The sequence below is a fragment of the Motacilla alba genome, chromosome 2 (genome assembly GCF_015832195.1).
Source record: "Motacilla alba alba isolate MOTALB_02 chromosome 2, Motacilla_alba_V1.0_pri, whole genome shotgun sequence".
Classification (NCBI taxonomy): domain Eukaryota; kingdom Metazoa; phylum Chordata; class Aves; order Passeriformes; family Motacillidae; genus Motacilla; species Motacilla alba.
Genome location: NC_052017.1, coordinates 33,539,798 through 33,556,647, shown reverse-complemented (window position 1 = coordinate 33,556,647; position 16,850 = coordinate 33,539,798). Strand labels below are relative to the sequence as shown.

The 16,850-nt window shown below is 36.1% G+C and overlaps 1 protein-coding gene across 1 annotated transcript in view; it reads left to right on the top strand.

The window, feature by feature from the left end:
• The window catches only part of HIBADH (3-hydroxyisobutyrate dehydrogenase), an 87,287-nt gene that overhangs the window by 56,642 nt on the left and 13,795 nt on the right, over positions 1–16,850 (top strand). Inside the window, exons 5-6 of the mRNA XM_038127074.1 lie at positions 14,029–14,162; positions 14,668–14,744. Coding sequence (XP_037983002.1) covers positions 14,029–14,162; positions 14,668–14,744 — 211 coding nt within the window. The remainder of the gene's footprint in view (positions 1–14,028; positions 14,163–14,667; positions 14,745–16,850) is intronic.

Below are 16,850 nucleotides of genomic sequence, written 5' to 3'. Positions count from 1 at the left end.
GGTACTGAATTACAAAAGAAAAAGTTTATAGCAAAAACTTTAAAAAATGGGGAGGTTGCCCTTATATTCATGAATGTAACTGGCACAAGTTTCTAATTTTCTTGAAGTGTATTCATTTTACAAAGCTAAGGTAGCTTTCTTCTGTGACCTATGTAGCATCATTCATACAAGCTGTTTCCTATTTACAAATCACTATTTTTATTGCCTCAGTGACCTTAGAAAAGCAAGAACAATTTCTGATCATTTCCTGATATGAATTGACAGTAGCAAGTCCTACAATAGCATATGCTAATTTTTTTCTTATTTGTATCAACATGGGGTTTGTATTTGGACAGCCATTTTGAAATGTTTCACTGTATATCAAAATAATAAGTCCTAATGGATTGCTTCCTGCTTGACTAGGCAAAAGTATTTATTTCTTTTTTTTTTTTTTTAATGTATGCCCAAGCAAGTTTAAAAGAAACAGTAGAGCAAAATGAAGTAGATTTGCTGTTAATGGCCTTGCTTGATAAGGTATTTATATTCTGTGTATGGTTTTATTATATATTAAATTCTGACAATAAGGTAGCTTTTCCTCTCTGAGGTCAGTAGTGTTCAGATTAATCAGGTTGACATTTCATGCCGGTGGGTCATGAACTGTTGATAATAGCATTAAATGGTGATTCACTTGCTGCAGGGAGCACAGCTCATTATCCAGTCACTATATTAAATCATCGCCACAAACAGCTAGAGTCCTGTGTGTGTGCCTGCCCACATCTGCACACACACACACACACACAAATCAGGGTGGAGATCTCTGTCCTGTAGCTATCCATTTCTCTGTTTATAGCAATTGTTAAAGCTGTTTCCAGTATACAAGGATGATGGACATCTCCCCATTTGGGAGACTGGAATAGTTTTCTCTGAAAAATCTTTTTATGTATGAAAAAGGATTGTGCTGTTTATTTTCTTGCTTCTGTCCAAAAATGGGGGATAATTTTTTTAGCCGGTTCTGTGTTAGACAAAAGTGAAGAAAAATACATGTGCATCGTTTCTACAGTTAGTGTTGAAAAAAAAGCAAGATGGAAAATTAAAACAATGGAAATTCAAATTGCTTGTATTCATTGAGTATGAATTTTTATTTAATACTGTGTTTCAGGGGCTTCTATATTAGTTTCAGATGTGCTACTTCCTGTTAGAAGCATTCATACTTAAAAAAAATTAGATATTGTCCTAGTTAAAAAAAAGTGTATCTATCATAATGGAAAATTTTAAAATAGAACACTGTCTAAATAGCCTAACAGTGGATTAACTAAGTTGAAGGAGGGAAAATTCCACCCTAATGCTTAAAAGATTTTACAGATAAATGCAAATCTTACTTAATTTTAAGCTGCATTTTTCTTAAATTAAATTTGAATGAAGAATATTGCAAGGCATGTGTCCAGCAAATAATAAGAAATGTTGGGGGTTTTTTCTCCTGCCTGGAGCAGAGAAGTGTGGAGTTTTCTGTCTCCCTGTCCTCTGCCTCCTCCAACTGAGCCGGTGTAATTTGTTTTAGTGCAAAACTGACTGTTGTTCAAAGGCAACGCTTAGAGGCACTTCACCTTAAGGTATACGCAGGCTGGCCTGGAGTGTGAGCTTCTCAAGGTCTTTGTAATTGACACTAGAAAAGTGGTTTATTTTAGTAAATGATATATTTTTAGAAGAAGGCATTATGTTTAATCAGTATATAAATATTAATTACCATGAGAACCATGTTAGCCTCAGTAGTAACTTTAAAACTGAGAAGTTGTGGAGTTTTCATATAGATGTACATTTTTATACATTTATATAAATGGTTACAGAGTGGGAAACCATTTTATGAAAAAATTAGCACGCTATATATTTCAAGGGAAGTTTAAAAAGAAAAGATATCTTGAAGGGTAACATTTTAAATTCCTCAAACTACCTTCTTTTTTTTTTTTTTTTTTTAAGGATAAATAGCTGCCAAAACTGCTAAGAGAACCGAGATAACATGAAAAAGCTGCAGGCCGCTAGAGGTCACTATTTGGTAATCAACTTCTAATGAACCATAACTGTCGAGAAGGCCAATAAATTATGCTGTGGATTTTTCTAATTATGAATTCCTATTTAATCATTCAATGACAAGTTAACTGTGGCAGCGGTTCTATGTACTTTGCATACACAGTTATGTTAATGTAGTATTATATTTCTTAGGATGGAGGTCCTCCATCATTAGAGCAGTTCATTACCAAAGAGTCTCTTATCTAATCATAATTACTGATTATGAGAAATAATTAACTTTGTTACCCTCTTGATTCTGTTCGTTGGCAAAATGCAGCCTTTTTCTTTTCTTGTTTTTAAATGGAGGGCCAGGCCAAGTACTGACTTTCAATACCTTTACATTACAAAAAAAAGGTTAAATGGGTTTTGTGCGAGATTGCCAAGAGTTGCAGCATTGGAATACTTACAGATAGTACAGAAAAAAGAGAAACACAAGTGTTATAGTGGTTCTCCTTAAGTTGTCATTCAGATTCAGCCCAGTTAAATACGAAAATGTGTTTTGTTTTGTGAAAGTACAGCATTTGGAGCATGTAAACATTTGTAAATTTAAACCATATGATTGCATATTGGCTCATGCTGAAACAATAAAAGTAATAATAAAAATAGTATCTCTTCTTAAAAATATTTCCATATTAAACTTAGAATTATTTCATACGTAAAGAAATATGACTTTTAATTAAATTACAAGGGTTTGAACCCATTGTATAAGTGGCATCAAATACATTTGAGAACACTGAAAAGTACATTGCGTTTTAGGCTGGAGGGCAATGCTAAATCTAGTTCTTTGAAAGAGATGTACTATCTGTTTTGTAAGAGAGGTAATAATAGAATTATGTGTGGAGGATCCCTGAACAGGAAATAGAACTGGGAAAGACCTTGAAACAAAGGGATTCTTTAAATGGAATCTTTCCAATTTAGGCTGTTTTTCTAGCAGTTGTTGTAATCTTGCATTACTGTACTGCTTTGCCTTTCAGTGCCTTAAAGCTTTGAGAATTAACTTTGACTATGCTGAAATTAGGCAGCAGAAAGTGATTTGTTACTTTGTAGGTAATAGTTAGGCATGCTTTAAAATAAGCATGTATTTTAAAGGAGAAGCTGAAAGATAAGATTGTGTGGGCTGCTGACTGTATCCAGAGGCAAGATTCAATGCCCAAGTGCTTAAAGGAAGCATAGACATATCTGGAGCAATGCACTCTGATGATGGTTCAGATTGTCAGGAAAATTCTTGGTCTAATACTCCGATGACACTTGACAGGACAGAGTTCAAAAGTTCATTCAAATATGTTCAGTGCAATCTTCACTCTTAATATTTATTAATTTCTTTCCAGTTTCATTTGGTAAACCTCTGTCAGTTGTCCTCTCATAGACTGTACCTAAAACAGGTAAAATCAAAACTTTCAGCTGAGCAGCCCTCCAGGATAAAATACTGGAGACTGATTTATTTTAAAATTACCTGTCTGACACTTCTTTCTGGCTATACATTTCTATTTTATTTTAAAATTTTGTTATATTCCTGTTAAATACTAGGTACTTTTTAAAAGGTTGTGTATGTAAGTATGCCCCTATTGATTGGGATTGGCATATGGCATTGCTACATCTTCAGCTTTTTAAGATAAACCAGAAATGCTTAAGAACATATATGCTATGTTATCCACCCCATTTAAATGCTTTTTGTTTCATTTTTGTGTGTTTATTGTCCTAATTTTCTTAGATGACATGAAAGGACTAATGAATGCATCAATAGAAATTTACCTGCTTCTACAGCTGGCTTTTTAAGATGCAGACCTTTTATTAAGAACACTTGAACCCATACCTGTTGAATAACACAGTTTAAATGCGTATTTCAGTGTGACTGTATTTTTCTTTTTTTAGTGATGTGCTTAATGCCTTCATTATTAAAAAAAAAAAAACATGCCATGTTTTGTTGGGTTTAGGGGCCTATAGGAAAGTAATGTGATAAAGTCATAAAATACCAAAGTGTTTCAAGTGTTTCATATTTGTAGAAGAGGATTGATGTCCTGTTAGAGTTGTACTAATACTGGAGAAACAGGCAATAATGTTAAATATCCCTAGTTTATTTTTTCTGGAAGGCTCTTCTGCTGTTATAATGAAGGGGTTTCTTCAGCTTTTATGTATCTATTCCACAGAACTGTGTAAACATAGTTGCATTTTGCTGTGGAGTTAAGGTAGAATGTGCAAGTATTTTATACTTTCCGGAGAAGTTCATGTCCAAGTAGCAAAATTTGCAAACCTGGTGACATACAGCTGACTGCTTCTTGTGATTTAAAGAGCTCAGCAAGACTGACCACACATCTGGTTTTGTTGGTCATGCATTTGCACGTATGTTGTTCAGTCAAAATGGATGAGATGAAGAGCTGTGATGACAATGTGGATTGCTGGATCTGTTTGTGGCTTTTGGTTATTCCATGCAAACATTAAGCTTCTGGGGGCTTGATGTTCATTTAGGTATTGTCTGTGAACTTGAGTTAGAACAACTAACTGTAAGAATATAAGAATCACTTTTCTGGGATTTTGCCTTCTTTTTTTCAAAGAGAATGTCATAAATGTCTATCTCTTTGAGTTTTTTCTTCTATAGTCACACAACAGTCTGTTTTCTGGTTGCTGATCTTCTGCATAGAGTAGAAGCTTTTCAAGAATGCGAGATTATGAAGATACTGGAAATGCAGCTCTTCCCTCTAACACCTGACAAAAATTATTCTTGATTTTGCAGTTTGTGAGTGGGATAAACTTTTATTTCTAGGACTTGAAGCCTCATTGGTCAAGATTGTCTCTACTCAATTTTAGTTGTATGATGGAGGGTTAACAGTGGCCCACATGGTGGGGGAACTGCATGCATGTTCATGTTTAATTTTTGGACTTCTCCTAAAAGACCAGAATTTCAAGCAGTTGTGCTGGGCAAGATTTGTTTTATTTGAAGAAGGGCTATTTTCTTTGTTTCTTCTGTATTCAATATTTCACATGTTTTTGATGCTGTGCTTGCTCAGAACCCAGCAACAGTTAATCAGACAGCTCAGTGTCAGGTGCTTTATGCTTTACATTTGGACCGTCTCAAATCTGCTTTGAAATTCTGGGATCTTGTATATGTGGAACGTATTACTTCTGTTCATCCCTGGCTGTACCATCTTCTTGCTAATGTTCAGCTAAAAAATTAGGTGCTTGTTTTGAACTGTGCTGAGCTCTGTGCATGTAGTTTTGCTGTCCACAACTGTAGATACATGCGGATGTTGTTGTTAAGTTTTCATATTTCTGTATAGGTCTGGAGGTGAGATTTGACCATATATCTAAATATTAGTGATTGTAAAGGAGTAGCTAAATCTGGTACTCCAGCAACACCAAGATGATGTTTCTGTTGCCTGTGATTTTGTGGTGGAGTATGGGTCAGAGGTGGAGAATGGAAAAGATGACTGTCATGAGCTGTTTTTTAATGTTTTTAATACAGTATTTTGGTTAAAAAATAAGCAGATAAGTTGATCAATCATACTGTATTTCCTTTTTTATTGCACTGCTGTTAACCTTTTTACTTGCTAACTTTTCAGATGCTTTGATATTTCTCTTTGACATTACAAAGACTAGAACTAAATGTAGTGCTTTTTAAAAAATGCTGCAGACAGAACAATTTCATCAGGCTTTCAGCTTGTATTTCTGTTGAAAAAGTTGAAGTATCTTATGTGTGCATTTGCTTTTTGCAACTTATTTTCTTTGGCTGATCCCTTGGAGGCATCAGTTGCTATTTAATACCATCTCGTAAAATTTTCCTCGTGCATCCCTCTCATATTAAACTGCCTCTACAACAGCTTCTAGTTTTTGCATGATTTATTGAGAGGGCAAATTCTTTTCTGTGTTTTGGCATCGTTCTATAATACATCTAAAACAAATTGAAGATCTTTATTCCACCATCCATGGCCAAGTTCAAGTACAAATCCCTATACAAATCTATTCAGGCCTTCTTTTAAAAACAGAAAGGTTCTCATGATCATTTTGCCAATTTTGTTTAATCAGTTGTTTATTCTTCCTCTTCCACTACTTTCTACCTTCCATTTCTGATTATGTTTACATAATTTTTTCTGTTCCCAAATGGGATATCCTCTTCTGCTGTAACAGATGTATATACCTATTGTTTATATGCATCTATCCTTACTATTCATGTAAATCCCTAAATATGTTTTCCTTGAGGCCTCTTGAGTATCCTTGCATTTACAACAGCACTTCCCAGATTGGGGTATAGGACTGGAAAGTTTGGAACTGGCCTTGTCTTTGAACAGCACCTAGCAAAACTGGGACTCAGCTGTGACAGCAAGTGGAATGCTGAAGAGGGGCTCTTAGAGCAGTCTCTGCTTGCATCTTCTACCTTCATTTTATTCTGGGAGGCAAAATCTGTTTAATTACGCCCTCTCATGCTGGGCTGCCCAGAGCAGGTAGCATATTGCTCACCTCTCTTGCATCTTTCTTTCAGTGTCTACTACTGCTAGGAAAATAGCTGCATGGAGCATTAATGCTGATGCACACAGTCTGATCCACTCGTCTTCGTTCTTGCCAGTGCTTGTGGGAGAGGGGGTGGAGGAGGAGGAGGAGGAGGGAATTATTATTCTGCTGCTGACACAGGGAGAATGAGAGTGGCTTGGTGCAACAGAAGATTATGTTCCCTGAGGATAAACAAACAGAAGGAGATAAATTAGGAGAGGATAATCCTGTTAATATGTGCATTCCTTAATTCTGATCCAGTTTTTCAAAACATATGATTTCACAGAGGTTAGAAATTTAATTAATACCTGTAAACCACCTCTTCAAGTTTACCTTTCAGATTGTGGAGTAGTGTTTTGAGTTGGCATTTGAGATGCACAAATTTGCTTATAAACAGGAATTGTAAGTAGTAATATGAATATCACGTGAGGGAAAAATAATTATGTGCACATTGCCATCCCTTCCTTAATTTAAAAAAAAAAATAAACAAAAAACCAACAACTTTGGTTCTCTGGACTTTTTCACAATACTGTTTGTTAGGAAGTCAGGGCAGCTTATTCCTTGCAATCTTCTTGTTGCTTTTTCAGCAGAAGCTGGGCCATTGTGATATTTATCTGAATTCAAACAAGGCTAATTAAAAGAGCTGCTGACAGTTGTTGTGATCTGACTTTGACTGGAGCTTGATGGTCATTATGGGTAAATAATGAACTAGGTCTGCAAATGTAGCAGCTGCCAACTTGGGATAGAAGAACAGCTATTGCGTCCAATTTAAGGATCTATCGACCGCTTCCCTTTTCCCTGCAGATCTTCTTCCTAGCAGAAAACTAATGTTTTATACTGCTTTGTTTTGTGGTTTCAGCTATTTCTAATATAGTCTATAATTTCCTCTTAAATATTTAACCTAGTCCATTATTAGCTTTCAGAGTTAACAACTTTTCCATTGGGCTTTCTTTGCATTTTTATTTTGTTTTGTTTTGTGGGTGGGTTTTTTGCAGTTTGTTTTTATGTACAATGTTACTGCTTAAATAATGATGATCATGTGTATTTAATTTGCCTGTTGCTGCAGAATAAAAATCCACTAGGTTTTTTTTCTCTGTACAGCCATAATCTCACAAATTGTATAATTCGATTATGCCGTAAAAGAGATGCTTCTACTTCCTTAAGCATGCTTTTGTCTGGATTAATATTTGAATGCTTGTTGTATAAATCTTGAAATCACTGACCTGAACCTCCATTTCCATTTTTGTTCAAAAATCACTAGCTTATGAGGTATGGTGATGCAAAGCTCTATTTGTCAGAAGAGAGAAACAGCAATGACTTTCATTAAGGGGCGCTTCCAAGTACGTTGTCGCTTCATCATGAGCTTTGCCTTGTCCCGTTAGCAAGTAGGAATGGTACCTTAAAGGGAAAATGGCACATTTTAATAATAGATTAATTCAGCTTTCTTCTGGCATTATAAATGCAGTACAAACCACAGAATTTTATATACAGAAGAAGTTGCATCTACCCAGCATTTGCTCAGCTGCCATTAGAAAAGGCAGCGTGCATTATGTAAAATGTACGGAGGCACTTGTGCATTAGTGCATAATGCAGCAGAACTAGGAATCTTGCTGGGAAGAAATGATCCCAAGCGTGCCCCTAAAAGACAAGTCCTGCTTTGAGATATAATGATGAAAAATTGCCCATTTATTTGTGTCTTTGTGTTTCAGCAAAAACGAAACTTGGGCTCATTGAGTGTCGTGCTGCCGCAGGGGTTTTGTGCACGTTTGTGTGCGTCCGTGGGCACGGGCGTTTCTGTGCCTGCTTGGAAAGGCCAGTGATACGTTAACAAGAGGTTATGTTATGCTGGTTTATGTTAAACCAGATCACCCCCTAACATGTGCAGAGCCATTCATCTGTGTCACCAAAACCCAAGAGAACATCTGACATGGACTTCGAAACAGAAACAGTGATCACTTACAAATCAAACATGGCACGCTCTAAACCGATTGTGCACGGCAATCTTTTCGAGAAAGGACAACTAATTGAACATGATAAAGTGTAAAGTTAATTAACACCCTTAAATTTGTTGATTACTTTCACGGGATTATATTGTTCGTTGAGGAGCAGCTTTCTATCCCAGCTGTCGCCTTTTTAGCGAATGTCGCTGGTAAACAATAGAGACACCATAACAAGTCGTAAATGGTCCCTGTGACAGCAGCCCCTTGTGAGGCTGCATCTGTAGAAAATGATTAGAACAATTGCATTTTAAAGACGGCTCACATTGCAGCCCGGTCCCATCGGTCCTCTTCTTTATCTCTGCTGATGGCAGACTGGTTACAACATTTAAGTTCTTTTGAGCAAATTAAGTGATTTACTGTGTTTTAGTTATAAGGCAGCAGAATAGCTTCATAGGTCTAACTTTGATGCTGATTTTCGTAATAGGGAGAAACACAAGCCCTTGGAGTGGCAGTGTGCTGTGGGGTTTTTTTTCTGAGTCTGTTCCATTTACTTGTTTCCTGGAAATAGATTGATGATGGCAGACATTGTCTAAGAAGCAAGTAGAAAACATTGATACCTTCCTTATATTTTATAAAATAACTAGTCGCTTCACGGTTATGTTAAAATTTATAGAATGGTTTTAAATATTCTTTTATTTCCACTAGGGATTTATAGCTGATTTTGCCTTTACGTGCCTTTTAATTGGTTTTAGATTTATATGTGTAGCAAAACAGTAGTAACCTTTTCAGTTAATCTTTCCTTGTGTATCTTGGTTTAACTTTTGGTGAGTTGCAAAGACAAAGTATTTCGTGTGAGCTGGCAGGTACTTAAAAAATCTGCTTAGTCTTTAAAAATACACACACAAGGTACACAGATGCAGCCTCTCAAGCTCAGCCTATGTGAAAGAGAGCAAACATGACAAGAACCTGCTTGTTTGAGGCAGCTACAGTCACTTAAACTGCATTTTAAAAAAAAAGAATCAGAATAAAAGACCAGTGTTCCCTTGCACTTCCCAAAGTGGAACAGGCCAAGCCTCAACTCCTGTGCTTGAAGGTGCAACACTGTAAAACAAGATAAAATATTAAAACTCTAGCAACGTTCTTCTTGTTTGCTTTTTTTAAAGATCTAGGTTAGATCAAAAATTAGTTGTTAAAATCGCAGCTAAATGTTGAGTAGAAAAACAACAAAATAGATAATTTTTTGCTGAAGCTTGTTGATATTACAGCCTTCATCTCTTATTTGTCCTTCAGAGATTGAAACAGCTCATTTCATATCACTTCAGCCTCAATTTTGTCAGCAATGAATTTTTTTACCTGCAGGTGCAGCACTGCAATGGTTTAAATATGTTGACACAGGGATATGCTTGGGTGCATTGTCTTTCCAGCAGCATTCCTGTTTTCAGCATTGCCACTGTGATGGTGCTGTAATGCATAGCCTTACAATGTCACTTCTTTTTAATTTATCTGCCCTCTGTTCTTACAGAAATGTAATAAAGCTGAAAACAAAAGCAGATAATTTAATATAACACCTTTGCATTAACATCTCTTTTCTAGCAAATTGTGTTCTTAATAATAAGCAAAGTGATAGAAACTAAGCAGTTTTAATGATGTAGTTGTAGAGCTAAGACCTTTCTGGGCTTTTTTTTTTTTGGCACTGGAAACATCAGTGGCGAATTTCTAGGCTTTTTGCAGCAACATGAAATGCTGTTTAAATAAGCACAGGAAAGTGAATATGGAAGGGCAGCATGTCTGTCAAATGAGGCTGCTTGGCCTGGATGCTAAAACTTGAGGTCATCTTCAGACTGTTCCAGGGTAGCTGCAATCAGTTCATGTTGTCATGTGAGGGCTCCTAAGTTTCCATTCCTATTTTTGTCTAAAATGTTGAACTTAAGAACTGCTCTGTAGCAGGTTCACTGAGCAATCCATTGGCAATCAAAAGAGAAACACCTGGATTGAACTTGCCCCACAAGTAGCACAGCCAGATGTGACAGGATGCTTTGAAGTGCAGTTCTTTATGTACCTCTTTTGATAAAAAAAACTTAGTTTTGCAGATCTTCATCCAAAATCTGCTAGTACACAAGTGGGAAACCCATCTCCAAATGGATATGCCATACTGCAGTGCTACTCTGTAACTTCTCACCATATTTTTTCCCAGAGTCATTTTCTTGCATATCCCCTCAGCTAGCTAGATCTCTCATATTTTTCGGCAATCTTGTTCCTGTCAGATTATGTCTCTGGGACAAAATCTGGTGCTGTTGTGAGCAACAGACTCGGAGTTGATCTGCTGGTGTGACGACCTTGCAGGATTCTGCAGATAGGTATGGGTTATCACCCTAGAGAAACCAAGTACAAGACTGCAGCCATGAGCTCCAGCAGTCTTGTTTTGCTGCAGAGGAGGAAATCTTAATACATGCTAATCATAGATGCTGTTTCTCTGAAAACTATTCCCCAAGGATTAGAAGACTTTTTGTATTTTAGAAAGAACAGATAGATTTTAAACAACTTTGGACCCCCACAGTGGTACATAAAACATTATCTTAGGTGGTAAGACTTCTTTAAAAAAATCAAAATATGAAAAATAATAGTTAGCATATTTAAGTTGCATTAGCTGCTCTGCATCTCCACTGCTCTCTTTAATGTTAAAAACTGATAATACTTAACTGCTTGTGTTGTTGGTATGGAAGCTGTGATTGTGAAAGAAGGCTGTGCATTCTTGTATAATGATTTTTTTAATTTCTCTTTTTAGCTGAAGTTACAGTTCTCATACTCTTAGACTACGTGCCAATTTTTTTTTTAATTGCCAGTCTTAAAAATTTGCTGCGTTGCTCATTTGATTCTGAAAAAATAGCAAATAGTTGGCAAGGACCCTAGATAATAAAATCTACCATGGAGTAAATAGGTTTTTGTTTTTAAAACAAGAATTTTCCAAGCCTTCTGCATTATACAACAAATTGGTCTCTTTTTTTCTACTTAACTAATTTATTTTTGCTTCTTGAAATGTGTTTGAACAAGTGAGAGAGTGCAGCTGTCAGAAGATTAACCAGCTGAAAACTATTGTCAGCATTAATTTTGCTCTAATAAATGAATCTCTGAAGCTATTTAGCAGTCTGTAATCTAGATACAAGGCTATTGACCTATGATGGATAGTACTGGATTTTGTTTGTAAGCTTTGACTTAAATTGTCTACTTAATTTGCTGCAGGTCAGATCACAGGATTAGTGGTAAAGGCCATTATGTGGTTTGAATAAAAATAGCTAGAAGAATGGAATGAAAATCATTGTGTTTATTAATGTAGCAATCTTTGCGGTCATGTACATAGTGAACTGGTAGCCAAAAAGACAACAATGACCTGTTTGTGCTAGCTAGTTTGGGCTTTGCTCTTTGCCCAGTTCCTGTGAGTTGCCTGGAGAGGAGTTGTTCAAGTGAGATCAAGGATTGGCTGAAAATTGGGTGTCTCAACCTGGGCAGGAAGATCTTCACTGCTGTATGTATTTCAGTACCTCAGCAGTGTTCTGTGTTCAGACCGATTGTTTCGTTAAAGCTGTGGGTCTGAGTTCTTCTGGGTGCTCCAGTTCTGGACTTAATAGCACAAGAAAAACACAGATTTACTGGAGTGAGTCCAGCTAAGGGCCCTGAAGATGGCAAATGGTCTGGAGCATCTTTTATACAAAGAGACACTGAGAGAGCTGAGACTGTTTAGCATGAAGGGAAGGTGCAGGAGAATCTTATCAATGTGTATAAAGACCTGAGCGGAGACAAGTAAGGGAGCTACACCCTGCTCAGTAGTGTCCAGTGACAGGACAGGAGGCACAAATCAAAACTCAAGAAATTCTGTCTGAATCACAAGAAAACACTTTTTTTTTACTGTGAGGGTAAGCAAAGAGTGGAAGAAGTTACCTAGGGAGGCTGTGGAGTCTCCATCCTTGGAGACACTCGAAGGCTGACTGGACACTGATGTCCTGGGCATCATGCCTCAGCTGGCCCTCCTTGAACAGGGGGCTTGAATGATCTTGAGAGGTTACTTCCAACCCCAGAAATCCTGTGATTCTGGGTTCTAGTATAGGCTGAGTATATCACTGGGAGCATCTTTACTGTTGCCTAGTTTTGCGTAACTGGTGGGTATTTACTCTTTTTGAGATTTTAATCTGTCAAATTTGTCTGAAATTCTTCAGTGACTTAAAAAGGTAGTAGATGTTGAAAGGCAGGATGGGAAAAATAAACACTTGCAAGATACAGTAAGGGGCATTTGTAGCCATAGCCACACAGAGCAGTTGCACACAGTGAGAGCATAAATTGAAATTTTTATTGAAAAGCAAAACAAAAAATTCAACAAATTCTTCAGTGTGAAAAGCTGCAATGTAACTATCCTTGAGGTTGTCAACAAAGTCCAAAACTGACCATTTCCTTAGCTGTGGTACAGCACTTTGGAGCATTGTAACTAATTGAGCATGTTTAATTTGAAAGTCAGTTGTTATCTGCAGCTGTATGTCCTAACCAGCCAATGCTTGAAGCATAGCACAGAAAATTTATTGTGGCTATGCTTCTTGCCAGAGTGAAAATTAGTGAGGAAGCTGATCTGTTCATCAGTTTAGGCCGAATTTTCCTAGCAGTTATACCCATTAAATACTGGGGATGAGGAAGTTAGGGATGTAAGAGTAATTCATATTAGAATTAGGCTTTTTTTAAGGAATAGAATATTTCATGGGGTGGGGGCAATAAATATCACATGAAAAATTTGCCGGTGTTGTGCTTAGGAACTGTATATTCAAAGAACTATGGTGTGTTTACTGAACTGCGCAAAAGACAGGACAGACTACAGGAATAAAATTGGGAATAGTGTGTTTGTGTGTGTGTATGTGTATGAATAATTTTTAAATTGTCTTTACGTAATAATTGCGTCATTGTAGATGCATTAAGTTTATGTGTGGGAACTAACTTAAAGCTTCTCAGATTAAGGAGAATTTTGCTTCAGATTAAGAACATCATAAACTAAAGAAATTCAGAAGACTTGATTTTATATACTTGTGTCTTTTAGCTGTTCAATCATGTGAAAATCAGGAAGCACCGATAAAAATTAACTTAGCTTTAGAAAGGCTGATAAAAGCAGAGTTATCTTTGAGCAGTAGTTTGTTAATGGTTGTATGTGAAGAGTAGTTTGACAAAAGAAAAATTTTATTTAGTAATTCAGACACCATGAATTTTGTGGAGCGCAAAGTTGCAGGAAAAGTTGATTGTTTCTTTGTATAAACTATAAAAAATGACTGCCAGTTTTATGCAAGTCTTACGACTTTTCTAGTAGTGTGCCTGGAAGATAAGGTGGTTTTAGCTCCATCAAATGTTTCAGAATTTAGATTGCTGATCCTTTGAGTACTGGGAATGTAGGGTTACTTTTAAATAGAATTTGAGAGGTTCATCATAAGAGAAGTATTAATTTTGCATCATCAGACCCTTACTGGTAAGAGAAACTGCCTAATTTTTGAGGCTTTTTAATAGTATTATTAAATCCAATGTTATCTTGATTCAGGTGTTGGAGCTGCTCGAGCTGGAAACCTTACTTTCATGGTTGGTGGAGTGGAACAAGAATTTAATGCTGCCAAAGAGTTGCTGACATGCATGGGTTCTAATGTGGTTTACTGTGGAGAGGTTGGAACCGGACAGGTAATGCTTTCTGAAGGGCTAATAGCTATCTCAGTCTTTCCTTTTTCTGGCTTTTTATTTATTGATGTCTACTCTTTTACTCAAGAACTAAATGCTTGATAATATATCTTCATCCTTGTTTGTTTGTCTCTAACCTTGTGTTTGTAAATAACATCATGGCACTTTTGTCCAGCGTGTTGTGTAACTTAGTATAAAAATCTGACTGGTATTTGTCCACACTGGCTTGTTGAGATTATGCTTCTTAGGGGAGAGACATTTTGATTTTGTTTCATCTGAATTTAGATTTACTGGATGTTCTGAGCAGTACTAAGAAATAAAGATATTTTTTAATCTGTGAAGGAGCCGTAGAGCAACTTTCATGAACTTTGTGCTATCACAGATCTGTGTTTACTCTAGAAGAAAGCTGCCAAAACACACTTGATCCTATTGTCCTGAGCCTAGTGGATTCCTGTATGTTACTTCTATGAAAATGCATAAACTAATTGATGGTTTCACGTGTTTTTAGGCTGCAAAGATCTGCAACAACATGCTCTTGGCCATCAGTATGATTGGAACTGCTGAGGCTATGAATCTTGGAATCAGGTTGGTTTGATTTTTGTGGTGGATTGAACACCACAAAAACATTTTTTCCATGTTTACAGTTTTTATGTATTATGATTCCCTTTTGCTGAGATGATGATTAAAAGAAATAGATAAACTTTTTGCCAGAAGTTTTATTACAAAGCCATGAACAGGCTAAAGGTATTATTTAACTAAAGAAGGTGCTTTCAGCGTGGGAATTATTCTCTTCTATTGGCTGCATAGGTTGTTACATTCTACATCTGAAGTTATTTATTTGTTTTGCTGTAGTGCAGCCTACAATAATGTTTGTCTTTCATTATAAACATCCAGAGCTAATAGAGAGGTAAGTTTTTGTTTGTATTCTAAACTAATGTACAATCTCTTCAGAATATTATACTCACATATGGCCCTCATTGGCTTTGTTTATTTCTTAAATTGTTCCAAGATCTGTTATAAAGTGAAACTTCTACTACAGTGTGTATATCAAATTAAGATGAAACCATAAAACAGAACATCTACCTTTCTTTGACTTCATGAGAGCACTTTGTCCTCATTGCCAAAACTCCTGGTTTGTCAAAAAGCTGCAGTATACTCCACTACACTCTTGCCAGTGCTGGCTACCATTTCTTTTCTAGGATGTGCCACATCTAACTTCTAAGTGACGTCATATTTGAGCAAAATTATTTTTATTTTTCAATTGTGATGTATTTATTTTGCTTTGGTCTTTGTCATTTTGTTTTATTTTCCAATTGAGTGCGTGCAAGTACACGTTCAGGATCAAGGTATTTGAACCTTTAATAAATTCTTGTTGCCAAATCAAAATAATTTGCAAATTTATACGCAGAGAAGTCCTGTGTTTGAAGAGATTATCTTACAATTGCATATCTTTCAGTGGCTTTTCATGAATTATTTATCTGCACAGTTGCATCCTTAAAATTTGCCTGCTAAAACTACAGACACTGTAGGTACTTGTCAACTGGGCTCAACTCTGTTCATGTGGATTTGATACACTATAAAAACAGCAAGAGGGCATAAAATGCTTAAATAAATTAAAAAAAAACACCTACATATGCGCACATACACAAGACAATGTAATGGATTCACATTTCCTCTTAATTACCATATCAAGATGCAGTTGTTTTATTGAATTGCCCTTGTCTCAGATGTTAGACTGTCTTGACCTATTAAGTTGTCATGTTGTAATTGAGATAAAAGAGGAATTTGCTTTGCATCAGTGCTAATTGGTTTATCAATATCCTGTACCATTTACATTTTAAAATTGAGAGTCTGTAATATACTGAAGCATGTCTGCATCAAGCCATAATAAAACCAGTAGCATTGTTTCCAACTTTTTTAATCCAGTGTTATCCAGAAAGCTTGCATTGGGTTCTGCTTTAAGTCATGATGCACTTAATAAGGCACATGCAACTAATTTTTTGTTACAGTTTTATCTACATTTGGAGGAATGACTAAAATAAAATCAAAAGGTTTGGAAGAGGGGTATTCTGGGGTGTGTAAGCCCTGTGAAGAGCATGTTGATGTCTGCAGTCATTGTAGCTTGAGAGTGTTTAGAATTTTTTCCTTTTCCAGTTTAAATTTTGGCTGAATCTGTATTCATCATTTGTGAGCAAAAATCCAATGTGAAAGTAACAATATATGTTTCCCTGCCTTACAATTAAGGTTATCAAGAGGAACTATATTTATTGTAGAAGAAACCTGCTGATTTTAAACCAATGTAGAGAAATAGCAGAGTCTCATTTAATCAAAAACTGCATGAAGTTTAAGGCAGAGGTGTTATTTAAAGCCTTATTAAGTAATTTAGAATCCTTGCATTGATTTTAATCTAGTGTGATTTAGATTTTGAGAAGATGACTCCTGCTAATAACAAGAATAAGTGCTTTCCATTTGGAGTGTGTAAAAATTTCTAATATAGAAGTTTACAGTTGTCATTCTAATTATTAGAAGTTTTGCTATATTAATAATTTTAGGAAGTTTTTTTCTACTCTAAAGCTCAAAGGATAGTGTGACTGCCTGCTCAGAAGAAAGGGGGAAGCTGAACTTGATTTATTAGATTGATGCATATCTGGTGAAGAAAGTTGGACTTTGACTTAATAATGGTAAAGGATA